At 50.6% G+C, this 18,234-nt stretch overlaps 1 protein-coding gene across 2 annotated transcripts in view; it reads right to left on the bottom strand.

Moving 5' to 3' along the window:
• The window catches only part of APPBP2 (amyloid beta precursor protein binding protein 2), an 82,234-nt gene extending 81,255 nt beyond the window's left edge, over window positions 1-979 (bottom strand). For both annotated transcript variants that reach the window (XM_083379730.1, XM_083379731.1), the window contains exon 1: window positions 599-979. In XM_083379730.1, coding sequence (XP_083235856.1) covers window positions 599-739 — 141 coding nt within the window. In that variant the 5' untranslated portion in view covers window positions 740-979. The remainder of the gene's footprint in view (window positions 1-598) is intronic.
• Between the last annotated feature and the right edge of the window lie 17,255 nt (window positions 980-18,234).

Raw genomic sequence — 18,234 nt, 5'->3', positions numbered from 1 at the left:
GGGGGGGGGGCTGTGTTAGACTAACCCAGCGTTTCCCAACCTTAGGAACTTGAAGATGCGTGGACTTCAACTCCCAGAATTCCCCAGCCAGCTATGCTGGCTGGGGAATTCTGGGAGTTGAAGTCCACGCATCTTCAAGTTCCTAAGGTTGGGAAACGCTGGACTAACCCATTCTTCAAAGGGGGGGGTGCAAACCAAAGGGGTGGGGGAAACCAAAGAGATAGGCGCGGGGGGGGGGTGTTTTGCAATTCTCCCCAAAAGGGGTGCAAAGCCACGGGAGGGGGGGGGCTAAGTCAGCAGATCGGGGGGCGCTTGCAAGTCCGGGGTCGATGATGATGATGATGATGATGATGGTTTGGGGGAAGTTGGGGGTGCAAAAGAGGCGGGGGGGGCAACGGCCGTGTGTGTGTGTGTGTGTGTGTGTGTGTGTGTGGAAAGTAAGTCACCCTCCCCGTTTTCTTTTCTCCCCCCCTTGTCTAAAAAGGGGGGAGGTCAAAATTCCAGCGTGTCCTCTCCCCCCCCCTCCCCTCTCCCCAACATCCGAGTCTCATCCCAGGCGGAGAAGCAAGCAAGCAGGCGGGCCGGGCCTTCCCCTCACCTTGTAATAGACGTCGAATTGGATGTTCTCCGGCAAGGAGCGGATGTCCCTCCGGCGCGCCCGGCCGTAGCTGTCGACCACGGCCGAGATGGCGGTGTTGTAGAGCGTCTCGGGCACCCACTCCAGCTCCACCGCCGCCATCTTGCCTGGCTCGGCCGGCCGACCAGACCAGGCAGGCAGGCGGGCGGTCAGGCCTCAACTGCCTTCACACGGCCGCCGCTATGCTCGCCGCTCGGGCCTAAGAGTCGCTCCGCCCAGCCGACGCCGACGCCGCCGACGCGGCTCTCCGCCTGCCTTTCCCCCGCGCTTGGCCTCACCCGCCTCCCGCCGGGCTGAGGCGAGGCAGGAGCCGCTGGGGGCGCCCTCGCTGAGGAGGAGGGAAGAGGCAGCCGCCGCGGCCTGGCCAAGGACCCTCCGCCCGCGTGAGGGGCGAGTCCGCGCCGCGCTTGCCGCCCCGCCGCCGCCGCCCCTCACAGCGCCTGAGGAAAAGCCGCGGAGAGGCCGGCCTCGCCTGGCGCGCGCAGGCCGCGGCGGCGTCTGGAGCGGGAGGGTGGGTGGGGGCGGCGGGGGAGCTGGGGGCGGGGTTTGCGGAGGGCCCTCTAAATAAAATGGGAGGGGCGAACCCCCCCCTCCCTCCTCTCCGCACGCGCGGGCTCGGAGGAGGGGGCCGGCCACGCCCCTCCGCAGGGGGTGAAGGAGGCGCGCGCGCCCTCCGCTTAGCGGAGGGGGATGTCGCGGGGGGGGGGGAGAGGAAGGAGGCTGCCGTTGGAACAGCCGTGCAATTTCTTCTCTTTATTTATTTATTTATTGATGGGATTTATATCCCGCCCTATCTCCCGAAGGACTCAGGGCGGCTAACAACAAAACATATCATAAGTACAGAAATCAAGATAAAAATAAAATTGAAATTCTTCTCTTACCTCAAGGGTAGACCAACCTCGGCTCTTTGATGACTCGTGGACTTCAACTCCCAGAATTCCTGAGCCAGCTTGGCTGGCTCAGGAATTCTGGGAGTTGAAGTCCACGAGTCATAAAAGAGCCGAGGTTGCCTACCCCTGTCTTACCTCCACAGACACGGGGGACACACACGCACACGCACGGCCTTTAGGGTTGTGGGACATCCATTAGGGCAGGCTAAATGGGGTTGGGGGGGTTCGGTAAGTTTGGAGGTCCGGGTTGCCCGGGAAGCGGGGGTGGGGGGAGGGAAATTTATTTTATTTATTTTATTTTAATTCCATTTTATATCCCGCCCTTCTCCGAAGACTCAGGGCGGCTTACAAGCTTAGCAGTAGCCTTCATTCTATGTATATTTATTTATTTATTTGTTTGTTTGTTTTTATAAACCGCCCTTCTCCCGAGGGACTCGGGGCGGTGTACAGAATAAGGTAGGTATACAGAATGAACAATAGTTAAAAAAAACAATAGTAAAAAACAAACTGGGACCCCAAAATTAGAGCTATCAGGCCAGGCCGGACTGCTGGAACAGGTAAGTTTTTAAGTCGCGCCGGAAGGTGCGGAGGTCGGGGGCCATCCGGATTTCGGTTGGTAAGCTGTTCCAGAGGGCTGGCGCACCCACTGAGAATGCCCTCCCCCTGGGGGCCACCAGCCGACATTCCTTGAGCGGTGGCACCCTGAGGAGGCCCTCTCTGTGGGAGCGCACAGGACGGTGGGGTGCTGACATTGGCAGAAGGTGCTCCCGTAGGTAGTCCGGACCCATGCCATGTAGGGCTTTGTATGTCATTGTTAGCACCTTGAACTTCACACGGAAGGCAACTGGAAGCCAGTGCAGTGCACGGAGGAGAGGTGTGATATGGGAGTATCGGGAGGCTCCCAAGAGTGTCCGTGCCGCTGCACTTTGCACCAGTTGAAGCTTCCGAGTGGATCTCAAGGGCAGCCCCATGTAGAGAGTGTTACAGTAGTCTAGGCGAGAGGTCACAAGAGCATGGGTGACTGTACGTAAGGCATCCAGGTCCAGATAAGGCCGTAATTGGCGAACTAGTCGAACCCGGGAGAAGGCCCCCTTGGTCACAGCTCCTATGTGATCTTCCAGGGAGAGCTGCGAGTCAAGGAGGACACCCAGGTTGCGGGCCCTATCAACAGGGGGTAGTAACTTGTCCCCGATGTTAAGGGATGGGATGTTCTGAGTATCCTGGCTTGCCGGTACGTACAGCCATTCAGTCTTGTCCGGGTTCAGTTGAAGCCTGTTCCTCCCCATCCATTCCCGGACCGCTTTCAGGCAGCGGGACATCACGTCGAGGGCATCACTGATGTTGTTTGGAGTTGAGATGAAAAGCTGGGTGTCATCAGCATACTGATGGTACCCTACTCCAAAGCTGCGAATGATCTCGCCCAGTGGTTTCATGTAGATGTTGAACAGGAGAGGCGAGAGGACCGACCCCTGAGGGACTCCGCAAGCGAGAGGCCTCGGGGTCGACCTCTGTCCCCCTGCCAGCACCGACTGCGAGCGACCCTGGAGAAAGGAGGAGAACCAACGCAGAACCGTGCCTCCCACTTCCAGTCCCCTGAGGCGTCGCAGCAAGATACCATGGTCGATGGTATCGAAAGCCGCCGAGAGGTCTAATAAGACTAGGACAGAGGAATGGCCCCTGTCCCGGGCTCTCCAGAGATCATTTATCAGAGCGACCAATGCCGTCTCCGTGCTATAGCCCGGCCTGAAGCCCGATTGGTACGGGTCTAGATAAACCGCTTCATCCAGGATCTGAGGGAGTTGGTGCGCCACCACGCTCTCAACAACCTTTGCAAGGAAGCGAAGATTGGAGACTGGACGAAAGTTATTCAATGAGGATGGGTCCAAGGTGGGCTTCTTGAGGAGAGGTCTCACCACTGCCTCCTTCAAGGCGGTGGGGAAGTGACCCTCACTCAGAGAAGCGGAGATGACCGCCAGGAACCAGCCTCGTGTTCCCTCTCGAGCTGCATATGCCAGCCAGGAAGGGCACGGGTCCAGTAAGCATGTGGAGGAGCTCAACCTCCTCATAATCCTGTCCACTTCCTTAGGAGTCACAGGATCAAATTCCTCCCAGATGACGTCGACAAGACTGTCCATGCCTTGTTCTTCCAGCTAAGCCCAGTTGGAGTCCAGGCCGGTTCGAATCCGAGCAATTTTATCCAGCAGATATTGACCGAATTCCTCGGCTCGACCTTGCAAGGGTTCCTCCCTCACCTCTTGGTTCAGTAGGGAGCGAGTCACCCTGAACAAGGCAGCCGGGCGATTATCTGCGGACGCGATGAGGGTGGAAAAGTAGTTGGATTTTGCCACCCTTATCGCAGCGAGATAAGACCTGGTGAGGATTCTTAATCGCAATCGGTCGGATTCGGATCGACTGGATCTCCAACGGCTCTCTAGGCCCCGTCTCCAACGCTTCATCTCCCAGAGCTCCGTGGTGAACCATGGGGCTCGCTGGGATCTGCGCCGGGTCAGAGGCCGCAAGGGTACAACTCGGTCCAGAGCCTCCGTGGCTGCCTTTTCCCAGGCTTCCACTAAGGCATCCGCCGAGCTGTGAGCAGGGAGTGCATGTGCGTCCCCAAGCGCTGCCTGGAACCTATCAGGGTCCATTAGGCGCCTAGGGCAGTACCATCTGGTTGGCACCGCGCACCCACGGCGGGGGGTGGCAAAGGGGAAGTCTAGCCGCAGGAGCTGATGATCGGTCCATGACAGGGGGGTAACAGTCGTGGCACCCCCACCGATATCATCGCGCCACCGTCCAGACAAGAACACCAAGTCTGGGGTGTGGCCTCTCTCATGAGTCGGTCCAGAAATTATTTGCGACAGGTCCATGGCCGCCATGGAAGCCATGAACTCCCAAGCCAGATCGGACGATCCTCCCAGGGACGGTAGGTTAAAGTCGCCCAAGACCATGAGTTTTGGGAATTCAACCACCAACCCTGAGAGGACATCGAGTAGCTTGGGCAGGGCTGCCGCTGCACGATTAGGTGGTAGGTATGCCAGCAGCAGGCCCAACTGCGCCCCCGGGCCGTATCTCAGTAGGAGAGACTCACACCCGACCATCTGAGGGATGGTGGTCTCTCGCAGGCTAAGGGATTCCCTGATGATAACTGCCACTCCCCCGCCCCTCCCATGGGTCCGAGGCTGGTGCAGCACCTGGAAACCTGGCGGGCAGAGGTCAACCAGAGGGACACCACCCTCTTGGCCCAGCCAGGTTTCCGTGATGCAAGCCAGGTCCGCGTGCTCGCTCTCCACTAGGTCACGAACAAGGTGTGCCTTGTTAGCTACGGACCTGGCATTCAGGTAGACCAGCCTTAGCATAGGAGGCTGCACACCTTCGCTCCCGGGTCCTCCGGGGAAGTACAGAGGGTCGGAGCGTCTCACCGCTTGTACAGAGCGGAGATGACACTCCCGGTGACGATACGGCCCTCTGTTTGTGCACCTTCTGCCGTTCCCCACCATCCTGGGAATAGGATGTTCGTCAGTACGCCATTGGTTATTGTCGGCGACTGGTCCTCGTTTCTCACCATCGCGAATGGTCGTAGGCCTGGCCTGCGTTATGGTACCCGGAAGGCCTGCCTTCCCCGAGCAGCCATACTCTTTTCCCGCCCCCCCTCCCTAACCCGACAAAAAACTTGACAAGAAACTTAACCAGGGGCCTCTTGTTGGTCTTGTGATGGAGGCCCCTGACCCTGCCTGGCCATCTCTCAGAGGCCCAATGGTCGGGCCCGTCATCGAGGTTTGATGTATTGAAGGCAGGACGAACCCAGGAGAGGGGGGAACTCCTGAGGGCGAGTAGATCTATGCTAGAATATTGAAGAAGCATAGGGAGCATTGGGGAGCATTGGGAAGGCGGTCCCCTGGGTGGAGCATTGGAAGGAGGGTCTAGTCGGGTAGGTGGGTATCTGGACCGTCATCCAACCACTGCCACTTGGTTGGGTGAACCCCAGAGGCAGGCCACTCCCCATCCTCTCACGATGGGTTGTGATTCTGCTTCTGGGGGTGGTCCAGGACCCACTCTGGGTGAAGCATACCCCATAGAGCTCTCACCTCTATGGGGCTGCAGATGTAGGACAGGCCACTCTGCCACCGTGGCTTACACCCAGGCCCATCATGTCCTGTGGGGCGAGGGAGGGCAGGGGGTTCGGAGCTGGTGGAGGCCAGATGTTGATGGCCTCGGTGGTCTAGTTGCCGTCATCTCCAACGGTCAGCTGCATCCTGGCGTCTTTAGGGGTGTTGATCGGCACGGAGATACCGTCGGCACCTAGGGTGCGGGCCGGGGACGCCACGCCGCATCTAGTGGTGCTGCCGTCGAGGGGTTTTCGGTGAGTTGGTTGACCGGGGCCTGGAGAAGCTTAGCGCCGCTGTCAAAGGCCCCTCGGTGGTGGTCGATTGGGTCCGCATAGCCGGTCTGCGGCATCTCCTTGATCCCAGGGAGATGCCGCCGTTGTTCAGGAGCAGGCCAGGAGGTCGAAGCAGGGTAACGACTCCGGTCCTGCTCAGCTGATCCATTTGATCCGCGGGGTCTTTCCTGATCATCCCAGGTGCCGCTGTTGCCCAGGGAGGCATAATAGGGAGCCGAGGGTGGAAGCACTGGCCCCACTCCGGATGGCTGCAGCAGTTGCAGCGGCTCAGGGGCGGGTTAGAGGCGCCCCATCGCCACTGCCCCGGCCGGTGTTCAGGCCCGTGGGGAGATGACAGGCTAGGGCCCCGCGGGTTCTCGCCGTCGCCGTTGCCGGCGATGCCGCTGCCTCCGCTACCCAGCTGGTCCGCGGCGCCTCCGTTGGTCGCTTGGGGACGCCGCCGGAGTCGAACAGGTGGGGGGGATCGGGATCGTGGGGGATCGCGGACCAGGGCCCGCGAAGCTCTCACCGCCGACGCCGACGAAGATGCCGCCGCCTCCGCCATCCAGCTGGTCCGCGGCGTCTCCGCCCATCGCCTGGAGACGCCGCCGTCGCCCGGGAGCCGGTCAGGGGGCCGGGGCAGAGCAGAGCCTCCGGCCCGCCCTGGATGGCTGCGATGGTTGTCGTGGTCCAGGGGCGGGCTTGGAGACGCCCTGCCGCCACCGCCACCATCGCTGCCGGTTCCCTGAATAGGCGACCAGACTGGGAAAGAAGAGTCGTCGCTGCCGCCGCTGTCATCCTCGCCGCCGGCGCCTCCGCCGCACAGCTGATCCGCGGAGATGCCGCTGCCGCCCGGGAGCCGATCAGGGGGCCGGGGCAGAGCAGAGCCTCCGGCCCCTCCTGGATGCCTGCTTATTAGGGCTTTCACACACACACACACACCCAAGCGGCATTATTACAAAGTCTGCTTAATTGCCCCCCACAATCTGGGTCCGCAATGGATGGAGGAGGATGGAGACACGTGTTGTTGTTGTTTTAGGCTTGTGGGAAAGCCCGTACTGGGGGGTGGCGGGTCGTAGCGTCTCTGGGGGTGGGTGGGTTTCTATGTAGGGGTTTTGTTTTCCAAAAATGGGCAGGTGGCAGCCTTTCTTCCTGCCCCCATTGTGTTTGTTGGATTTAAATGCAGATTTTTAATGGGATTGCTTTAATAAGGCAATAAGGGGGGGTGCGCTCTGGGCTTGCTTGGTTGTTTTCTTGCAGAGGTTGCATCCTCCGAACTAGGTGCTCTAGCAGATTGATGGTGTTACCTAGATGGGTGATGAAAGTTCTGCAAGGAAAGACCCCACAGTCCTTCCTGCTCCTCCTCCTCCTCCTCGCTGCAATCCCCACTCCCTTCTAGCACTGATGGTGTTACTTAGTTGGGTCATGAAACATCTGCAAGAAAATAACCAAGCTCGGAGAGCACCTGGGACTCCATAGTTCAAACCTTGAGTTAGAAATATTCTCCTCGTCCTCTCTGCAAACCTCTCTCTTGTAGCACTGATCATGTTACCTAGTTGGGTCATGAAGCGTCTGCAAGAGAACTGCCAAACTCAGAGAGCACCAAGGACCCCACGGTCTTCCTCCTCCTCCTCCTCCTCATCTTCTCTGCAACCCCTATTCTCTTGTAGCACTGATCATGTTACCTAGTTGGGTCATGAAGCATCTGCAAGAGAACTGCCAAACTCAGAGAGCACCAAGGACCCCACGGTCTTCCTCCTCCTCCTCCTCCTCCTCCTCCTCCTCCTCCTCCTCCTCCTCCTCCTCCTCTCTGCAACCCCTATTCTCTTGTAGCACTGATGATGTTCCCTAGTTGGCTCATGAAACATCTGCAAGAAAACTACCAAGCTCAGAGAGCCCCAAGGACCTCACAGTCTTCCTCCTCCTCCTCCTCCTCCTCCTCCTCCTCCTCTCTGCAACCAGTTGGGTAGGAGATATAGGAGTATAGCCAGCCGTACCAACAGGCTGAAAAACAGCTTTTATCCGTGGGCTGTTAGGCTTTTGAATGGGATATAATCTCTGTGAATTTATGCAGAATTGACTTGGGAGGTGTGTGGTGTAGTTGGTTCACATGGTGTGGTAGGATGGAGGGTTTGTTGTGTTGGGGGGAGGGAGCAGGGGGAGAGGCTCAGCTAATCTCAACGTACACATGTTGTACTTTGACAATAAAGGTTTATTATTATTTCTTATTATTTGGGTCATGAAGCGTCTGCAAGAGAACTGCCAAACTCAGAGAGCACCAAGGACCCCTCTTTTCAACCCTCAGCTACAAATATTCTCCTTCTCTTCCTCCTTCTCCCAAATAGAATGGAATGGAATGGAGGAAGAATGGAATAGAATTAGAATAAAATAGAATAATGAAGGAGTGGAATGGAATAGAATAGGAAAGAATAATGAAAGGACAGAATAGAATACAATTGTCACTTTAAATGTACACTAATCGGCATACATTAAAATGAGATTTCGTGGTATACAGCTCTCGGAGGGTAACTACCTCCAATATACACTGCATAAACATGACAAAAAAAATACAATAAATTATGCATATATCCATGTACAACAGAGAAACAACACAATCTAGTTCGGATGTATACATATACTTGCTGAGAAAAACGAATCTTGCAAGTTTACGAGATGGAAAGTCTGGAATCATAAAGTTCATGTCTGGCTTAAAAGCTCCAGCTGATTCTGACTGCAGGTACAATTTTGATCCTGCCTCCTTGTTGTGCAAGTTTTTGTGTTAATGTGTCATGTCCCATAAACATAGCTACAGCATTTAATAGGTCTGTCCCTTAAGGATTTTAGCTTCAGGTAGCCATTCTGTAAATAATTTCCTATGATTAAGTGCCATTGGGTTTAGCGCAGCTTAGTGACTACCAGGAAAAGAATCGGTGTAATTAGTGGGTTTGCACAGTTACAACATTGACAATACAAGTAGTTAGGTTTATAAGTTTCAAATAGATTTTTTTTAATGGAAAAGGCTTAATTTTGATGATTTCCACTGGTTGTTTTTTTTAATACTGCATACACATGGAGAGGCATAGTTAGCAAATTGGCCAAAAAACAAAAAATGACAGAGAGTGGACCATTTTTGAGAAAATACTGTTTTCAATTGTCTGAATCATTTAATTATATTGTTTGATTTGGCTCAAGGCAGATCACAGTCAATAAAAAAAATTAAGTAGGCAATGAAAACAAAACAAAAAAAAGGCAGTCCTTGACTTACAACAGCTTATTTAGTGACTTTGAAGTTACAACGTCACTGTTAATAATGACTTATGACTACTTTTCACATGACTTGTTGTACCATAAGTCAAGGAATAACGTAATCACTTATTCTCTAAGTCAGGGGTCGGCAACCTAAAAAAGGAAAAGAGCCACTGGGAACCGGTTCCATCACAAATTAAAAAAAGTGGGAGCCGCGTGCGTGTGTCCATGCACACGCATGCGCAAAAAAAGTTTTGTGCATGCGCAAAACGGTTTTTTGCGCATGCGCAGACTCACGCGGTTGCCATTTTTTAAAAAAGTGAGATGGAACCGGTTCCCGGTTGCCCGACGGCGACGGCCCTTCTGCAAAGCTGCCGCTTTCAGCAGCTTTGCAGACGGGCCGCGGCAGCTTCCTCAAAGAGCAGCACCCCTGCCCGTTCGCGCGGAGGTACGCGCGCACCTCTCCAAAGGTTTGGGGAGGTGCGCGTGCACCTCCGGTCGTTCGGAGAGGTGCGCGCGCACCTCTCAGAATGGGCAGAGGTGCCGCTCTTTGAGGAAGCTGTAGCGGCCCGTCTCCGAAGCTGCAGCTTTCGGCAGCTTCGGAGACGGGCCGCTACAGCTTCCTCAAAGAGCGGCATCTCTGCCCGTTCGCGCGGAGGTACGTGCGCACCTCTCCAAAGGTTTGGGGAGGTGCGCGCGCACCTCCGGTCGTTCAGAGAGGTGCGCGCGCACCTCTCAGAATGGGCAGGGGCGCTGCTCTTTGAGGAAGCTGCCGCGGCCCGTCTGCAAAGCTGCCGAAAGCGGCAGCTTCGGAGACGGGCCGCGACAGCTTCCTCAAAGAGCGGCACCTCTGCCCGTTCGCGCGGAGGTATGCGCGCACCTCTCCAAAGGTTTGGGGAGGTGCGTGCGCACCTCCGCCCATTCGGGGAGGTGCACGCGCACCTCTCCAAACGGGCGGTGCCACTCTCCATTTGGAGAGGTGCGCGCGCACCACTGCCCGTTCAAAGAGGTGCGTGCGCACCGGGCGGCTGGGAGCCGCAGCAGACGGCTCAAAGAGCCGCATGCGGCTCCGGAGCCACGGGTTGCCGACCCGTGCTCTAAGTAGAATTGAGCCTAGGCCTGTTCAGCCCTCACAGCTGTTGAATGAAAAATCTTCATCAGAGTCCAGTCGAAGCTGGGAATAAACAAAATGGAGCCTGCTTTAGAAAGAAGGTTGTAGTTTATTGAAGAGGAGAGCCAGACAGAAAGATGGCTCTGGAAAAACTGACCACATGTTGTGGGAAGTTAGCCCCCCCCAGAGAAGGAAATATTATTATTATTTTATTTATTTTATTAGATTTATATACCGCCCTTTCCCGAAGGACTCAGGGCGGTTTACAGGGTATTTAAAACAAGAAATACAAAAGTTAAAAACAATTTTTAAAAAATTACATCAATCCCTGAAAAAAAAGTAAAAACCCCAATTAAAATTAAAAGGGCAGGATATTATATTTCCTCAAATGATCTTAAAAGAGGCAGAAAAGCATGGCCAGTTTTTCTTAATAGCCCCAACTCTCCCTCCCCCAAGCAGAAACCAGCTCTGTAGAAATGCAGATGTGATCATCCATTCAGCAAAGTTGGAGCACTCCAGCTAGAAGCTTAGGAAGACAAAGACACCTAAAATCTACATACCCCAATAGGATTAACCCACAGATGCCAAAGGGCACATTTAAACTCAGGTCAAAGTTCATGCCACAGGAACAATTCCAAACAAAAGGCTCCTGAGGGTATAAAAACCCACTCCTTACATGTGCTCGCTCTCTTTTCTTCCAGAGCCATCTTCCTGTCTGGCTCTCCTCTTCGATAAACTGCAAGCTTCTTTCTAAAGCAGTCGCCATGTTGTTTATTCCTGGCTTGGACTGAACCATGATGAAGACCTTTCCTTCAACAGGAGAAATAACCATGAGAGCATAATTACAACAGCACCTACCCTGGGATAGAGATTTACCACTTAACGGATCATCAGCATAAAAGTAGCCCTCGATTTACAACCGTTTAGTCACTGTTTGAAGTTAGAAAGGCACTGAAAAAAAGTGACTTAGAACTGTTTTCACGCTTATGGCCGTTGCAGCATCACATGATCAAAATTGGCATGCTTGCCAACGGGCATGCATTAACAACGGTTGCAGTGTCCCAGGGTCACGTGATCCCCTTTTGCAAATTTCTGACAAGCAAAATCAGTGGGGAAGAAGCCAGATTCCCTTATCAACTGTGTGACTAACTTAGCAACCTCTTAACTATTGTGGCACTGAAAGGTCCTAAAATGGGGCAAAACTCACTTAACTCATTGCCTTGTTTGGTGGTGGCAATTTTGGTCTTTCCTGGAGGCAACTGGACTTTGTTTTTCTCTGAAAACGTTTCACTTCTCCTCCGAGAAGCTTCTTCAGCTCTGACTGGGACGGTGGGGAGTGGAAGGATTTATATTCCTTGCAGACAGCTGGGCGTTTGCACGGCTCTCTAGAAGAATGCAAACAACCAGCTGTCTGCAAGGAATATAAATCCTCCCACTCCCCCCCCATTCAGTCAGAGTTGAAGAAGCTTCTCGGATGAGAAGGAAAACATCTTCAAAGAAAAACAAGGAAATCCAGTTGCCTCCTGAAAAAAAAACCACCTTTGGGACAACCATGACCTGGATGACTGAGAATCTCCATAGACATTTTTGTAACTCAAAGACTACCTACGAACAATACATGACCCTGCTCCATGAAATGCAACGATTGGCTTAATTGTGACAAAGAAAGATTGCAAAATTGGGCACCACTGGCTTAATAACGGCTTTGCTTAATAAATCGCTTTTGTGGCTAAGGTGGGGCTAGAACTCACTGTCTCCTGGTTTCTACCCTGGTGCCTTAAGCACTAGATCAGGGGTAGGCAACCTTGGCTCTTTTATGACTCATGGACTTCAACTCCCAGAATTCCTGAGCCGGCATGGATCAGCATGGAAACCTCTCCCTTTCTCCTCAGCATGGCTGGCTCAGGAATTCTGGGAGTTGAAGTCCACGAGTCACAAAAGAGCCAAGGTTACCTACCCCTGCTCTAGACCAAACTGGCTCTCTGGAAACCTCTCTTGCAGAAGTCCACACCTATTTAAAATGCCTATTTTAAAATCACGCCATCTACTTTGTGTTTGTAACTGCCTTTCCAAACGTCTTTTGTATCTGCTTACTTTCCCTTTTTTTGAAAGTTACTCAGCGTATTTCTCTAAGTCCTATACCTTGCTTCAAGGAAGCCTATAATTATACCTGTGTAATTGAAATAATTACATATTTATCTCAGCCACCCTTGTTTTCTTGTTTCTTCTGCAATCTCTGTTGCACCACAGTATATTGAATGCTGTTCTGAGGAAAGGCATACTGTATAATGTAAGAAAAGCACTGTACAGAAAAAAAATACAGATACTCAGAATGCCACCAACAGAACCCCAATCTTTTATTAATAGTTAGTTGCTGAAGTGGAATGGTGTAAATGTGTAGTCTACACATAACAAATGCAAAGAAACTCTTATTAGAAATGTAGCCATTCATGGTCATTTTTGTGTAATGCACTAAAACTATTTTAAAAAGTCATATTTTACTAAGGCTCAAGTTATTTTTTTACCTCTGCTTCCATTGTCTAGATCAGAAGTCTTCAAACCTGGCCCTTTTATGACTTGTGGACTTCAACTCCCAGAATTCCCCAGTTAGACCGCGTGCCTGGCTGAGGAATTCTGGAAATTGAAGTCCACAAGTCATAAAAGGGCCAAGTTTGAAGACCTCTGGTCTAGATGAAACTTTAAACTGCCAGAATGAAGGCACTTTCTTGGCTTTGTCATTGTCCAAAAATAATTCATTATTGGTACGTGTTTAAGGTTGTAGCTGGCATACCAGCAGATTGGCAAGGCTCCGTGTCTCTCCACATTCACACAGCATGTACCTCATTCAATAGTAGCAACTGTGAGAGGGAACTTGGAGTCCTAGTGGACAATCACTTAACTGTGAGCCAGCCGTGTACTGCAGCTGCCAAAAAAGCCAACACAGTGCTAGGCTGCATTAACAGAGCGATAGAATCAAGATCATGTGAAGTGTTAATACCAATTTATTATGCCTTGGTAAGGCCACACTTGGAATACTGCATCCATTTTTGGTCACCACAATGTAAAAAAGATGTTGAGACTCTAGAACAGACATGTCAAACACAAGGCCCGGGGGCCAGATCCGGCCCGCGAAGTGGTTTCATGTGGCCCGTGAAGCTATCCTGGAAACAGTGAGGGAATGGCCCCCACTGCCTTGGCCCTGGCCCAGAGACCCTCCTTCTGCCAGAGACCCTCAGATCTTTCCCACTCCTGCCCAGGCCCCCATAGGCACCCTTGATGCCAATGATGTAGAGCTGGCCATGCCCACCCAGTAGGCCATACGCGCTCTAGCCACACCCACCCAGTAGGCCACACACCCCTGGCCATACCCACCCTGCCCCCTGAGGGCAACGGCAATGCTGATGCAGCCCTCAATGAAATTGAGTTTGACACCCCTGCTCTAGAAAGAGTGCAGAGAAGAGCAGCAGAGATAATCAGGGGACTGGAGGCTACAACATATAAGGAATGGCTGCTGGAATTGGGCATGTCTAGTTTAATGAAAAGAAGGACTAGGGGGGACACGATAGCAGTCTTCCAGTAGCATCTCAGGGGCTGCCCCAATGAAGAGGGAGTCAAGCTATTCTCCAAAGCCCCTGAAGGCAGGAGAAGAAGCAACGGATGGAAACTCATCGAGGAGAGAAGCAACCTAGCACTAAGGAGAAACAATTAGAACAATTAATCAGTGGCACAACTGCAGAAGTTGTGATTGCTGCTATAACTTTGAGCGGTCACTAAATGAACGGTTGTAAGTCAAGGACCACCTGTAGTGTCTCCTGCCTTGAGCAGGCGGGTTGGACTAGAAGACCTCCGAGGTCCCTTCCAGCCCATTGCCTTCTAAGCTCTATAATTCCAGGCATAGGAAGGTCAAAACAAGAAAACCCGCCTCTAGCCGCCTCCTTCCCTTTTCTTCCGCCACACCTCCCAGCATTCCAAGAGAAAGAAGAAGATGGCATGAACTCAATACAACTGAAAGGAGGCGGGCCGACGGGTACGAACCAATCCGTACGCGCCGATCTAGAACGCGCACTTAAGAGGCCCGTGGGCGCGTCTGATGTGCGTCATCAGTCGGCACCAGCCGGAGGAGGGGAAATAAAGAAACTTCACGTGCCCGTAGTTTCCAGCGGCGAATCTGTTCACACGTTGCTGGGGGGTTAACCCTCCAAAATGTCAGCTCCAGGGAATAAAAGGATAAAATGGATGCAGAATGCAGAGTTTTTAACAAGAGGTCGATGGGGAAGTATTAGATCAAAATATTAGATCGGAATAGAGCTGGAAGGCGCCTTAGAGGTCTTCTAGTCCAGCCCCCTGCTCAAGCAGGAGAACCTGCAACATTAAAGACAAATGCTTGTCCAATCTCTTCTTGAAAACTTCCAGGGGTGGAGCACCCACAACGTCTGGAGGCAATCTGTTCCACTGGTTAATTGTCTCAGTGTTGGGAAGTTTCTCCTTAATTCCAGGCTGTTTTTTTCTCCTTGGTTAGTTCCCATCCATTGCTTATTTTATTTTTATTTATTTTTATTTTAATCCCATTTATATCCCACCCTTCTCCGAAGACTCAGGGCGGCTTACAATCTAAGCACAAATCAAATGTGCTTAGCAATAGCTTCTTGTCTTGCCTTGTGGTGCTTTGGAAAATAAATTGACCCCTTCCTCCTTTGTTTATTTGTTGAAGCCCAAGGAAAGCCTGGTGCTTAATTTGCGGGGTACACATCGCTGGGTTTAAGGATTACAATTTGAATCAGCACTACGTGACTTAAAACACTCGGAGAAATATAAGAACTTGAGCAAGGCTGGATGGGCACAAGCATTGGGTGCTTTGCTGGCCAAGCTGCAAAGCCAGCAAGGACTTTTTACCCAGCTTCACACAGCCAGGGGCTGGGGCTGTGGTAGGGGACTGGAGGCTAAAACATACTGTGAGAAGTCAGCTCACCAGAGAAGGAAATATTAAAAGGGCAGAAAAATATATTTCCTAAAAAGATATTGGAAGAACCAGGAAAGCATGCCCAGTTTTCTTAATAGTCCCAGGCAGGGCTTTTTTTTCTCATAGAACGACCAGAACAGAGTTCCGGCACCTTTTTTTGGATGGAGCCTTGTAGGGTAGGCAAGGCAGGTTGTATGATGTGTGTGAGTTCTGGCACTTTTTTTTTTTTTTACAAAAAAAGCGCTGGTCCCAAGCAGAAACCAGTTCTATAGAAATGCAGATGTAAACCATCAGGAGGGTTGGAGCAAGAAGCTTAGGAAGACAAAGACACCTAAAATCTACGTACCCCAGCCCCAGGAAAGCAGGATATAATAATAATAATAATAATAATAATAATAATAATAATAATAATAATAATAATAATAATAATAATAATAATAATAATATAATTTTTATACTGCCCTTCTCCCGAAGGACTCAGGGCGGTGTACAGGGCAATACAACAAAATACAATATATAAAAATTAAAAGAAATATTAAATACAACAGCCCAATTCAATAGATTAATACAAAACGTTAAAATACCCCTAAACCCATCAGACCAGGCCGGCTTGTTCAAATAAAAATGTTTTTAGGTCACGTCGGAAGGAGCGAAGGTCGGGAGCATGACCTTGGGACATAATAGGATTAATCCACCACCATCAAGAATACCAGAAAGGCACACCCAGACTCGGGTCAGAATACCTGACACAGGAAATACAAACCCTGAAACAGGAAATAACTCCAAACAAAAGGCTCCAGAGGGTATAAAAACCTACTCCCTACATGTCACGTGATCAAAATTCCGTTGCTTGGCAACCAGCTCATATTTATGTCGGTTAGTGTCCCGGGGTCATGTGATCCCCTTTTGAGACTTTCTGACAAAGTCCATGGGAAAGGCCGATTCACTTAACAACTGTTACTACCTTAGCAACTACCATGATTCACTTAACAGCTGTGGCAAAGGACGTAAAATGGGGCAACATTCACTAATTGTTTTGCTTAGCAACAGAAATGTTGGCCTTAATTGTGGGCACTGCAAGTGTCATAAATACGTAGTAATTACCAAGTGTCTGAATTTTCGCCGTGTGACTTATTTTGTTAAGTAAATTTTGGCCCCATTTTACAACCTTTCTCACCACCGTTGTTAGGTGAATCACTGAGGTGGTTAACTAAGTAACGCGGTTGTTCGGTGAATCTGGCTTCCCTCATTCACTTTGCTTGTCAGAAGGTCGCAAAAGGTGATCGCATGACCTCGGGACACTGCAACCGTCACAAATATGAATGGATTCCCAAGAACCTGAATTTTGATCATGTGACCACGGGAGACGCTGCATCGGTCGTGTGAAAAACAGTCATAAGTCACTTTTTCCAGTGCCATTATAACTGAACAGTCATTAAACTAACGATTATAAGTGAAGAATTCCCTGTATATGTATGAATAGGTCCCTTTCTTCTACTCATTCTCCCAATGTCATTAGTAATAAAAAAGATGTTGAGACTCCAGAAAGAGTACAGAGAAGAGCAACAAAGATGATCAGGGGACTGGAGGCTAAAACATACAAGGAACGGTTGCTGGAATTGGGCATGTCTAGTTTAATGAAGAGAAGGATTAGGGGGTGACATGATAGGAGTCTTCCAGTATCTCAGGGGCTGCCCCAAAGAAGAGGGAGTCAAGCTAGTCTCCAAAGCGCCCGAATGCAGGACAAGAAGCAACGGATGGAAACTAACCAAGGAGAGAAGCAACTTAGAACTAAGGAGAAACTTCCTGACAGTGAGAACAATTAACCAGTGGAACAATCTGCCTCCAGAAGTTGTGAATACTCCCAACACTGGGGTTTTTAAAGAAAAGATTGGACAACCATTTATCTGAAATGGTGTAAGGTTTCCTGCCTGAGCAGGGGGTTGGATTAATGACCTCCAAGGTCCCTTCCAACATTATATTATTATTATTATTATTATTATTATTATTATTATTATTATTATTAATCAATCAACTTTGGAAACATCTCTTTATTTTATATGGCTACCATCTTGTAGCATTTCATATTGTTTTCTGCCATAATACAGACCCAGATTTGGTTATTTTTACGAACCTTGGTACAGGTAGTCCTTGACCTACAACAGTTCATTTAGTGACCATTCAAAGTTACAACGGCACTGGAAAAAGTAACTTATGACCGTTTTTCACACGACCATTGCAGCATCCCCATGGTCATGGGATCAAAATTCAGACACTTGGCAACTTACTCTTATTTATGACGGCTATAGTGTTCTGGGGCGTGGGGTGTCACGCGATTCCGTTTTGTGACCTTCTGACAAACAAAATCAATGGGGAAGCCAGGTTCACTTAACCATGTTACAAAATTAGCAACTACAGTCATACTTAACAGCTGTGGGAAGAAAGGTCACAAAATGGGGCCAAATTTCATTTAACAAATGTTACTTAACAACATAGTTTTAGGGCTCAATTCTGGGCGTTAAGTCGAGGACCAGGTGTAGTTTGCACGATGTGCTGGGAAAGTAGCACACCTATCAATAGATAGATACTTTCTGCTCAGGGAAACATTTCATGTTCCAAATTGAGACGTTGTAATGACTTTTCAGAATCTGCCGGAAATGATTATGTCCCTAATTCTGAAGCCACCTTTCAATCCAAATTATGCAAAAGGCAGCTTCAGAACTTTACAGTTAGCAAAAGAAACTTTCAAGCAGTGCAACGTTGTCCAAATGTGAATACAATAGAATGGAATGGAATAGAATAACAGAGTTGGAAGGGACCTTGGAGGTCTTCTAGTCCAACCCCCTGCTCAGCGAGGAAATCCTATACCATTTCAGAGACTGGGCAACCATTTGTCCGAAATGGTATAGGGTTCTGCCTGAGTAGGGGGTTGCACTAGATGTCCTCCAAGGTCCCTTCCAACTATTCTACTCTACTCTACTCTGCTTACTCTATTCTATTCTAATATATTTC

Source organism: Vipera ursinii, assembly GCF_947247035.1.
Source record: "Vipera ursinii genome assembly, chromosome: 1".
NCBI lineage: Eukaryota > Metazoa > Chordata > Lepidosauria > Squamata > Viperidae > Vipera > Vipera ursinii.
Note: the sequence above shows the minus strand (reverse complement) of the source record. Positions and strands in the feature narration are given on the sequence as shown.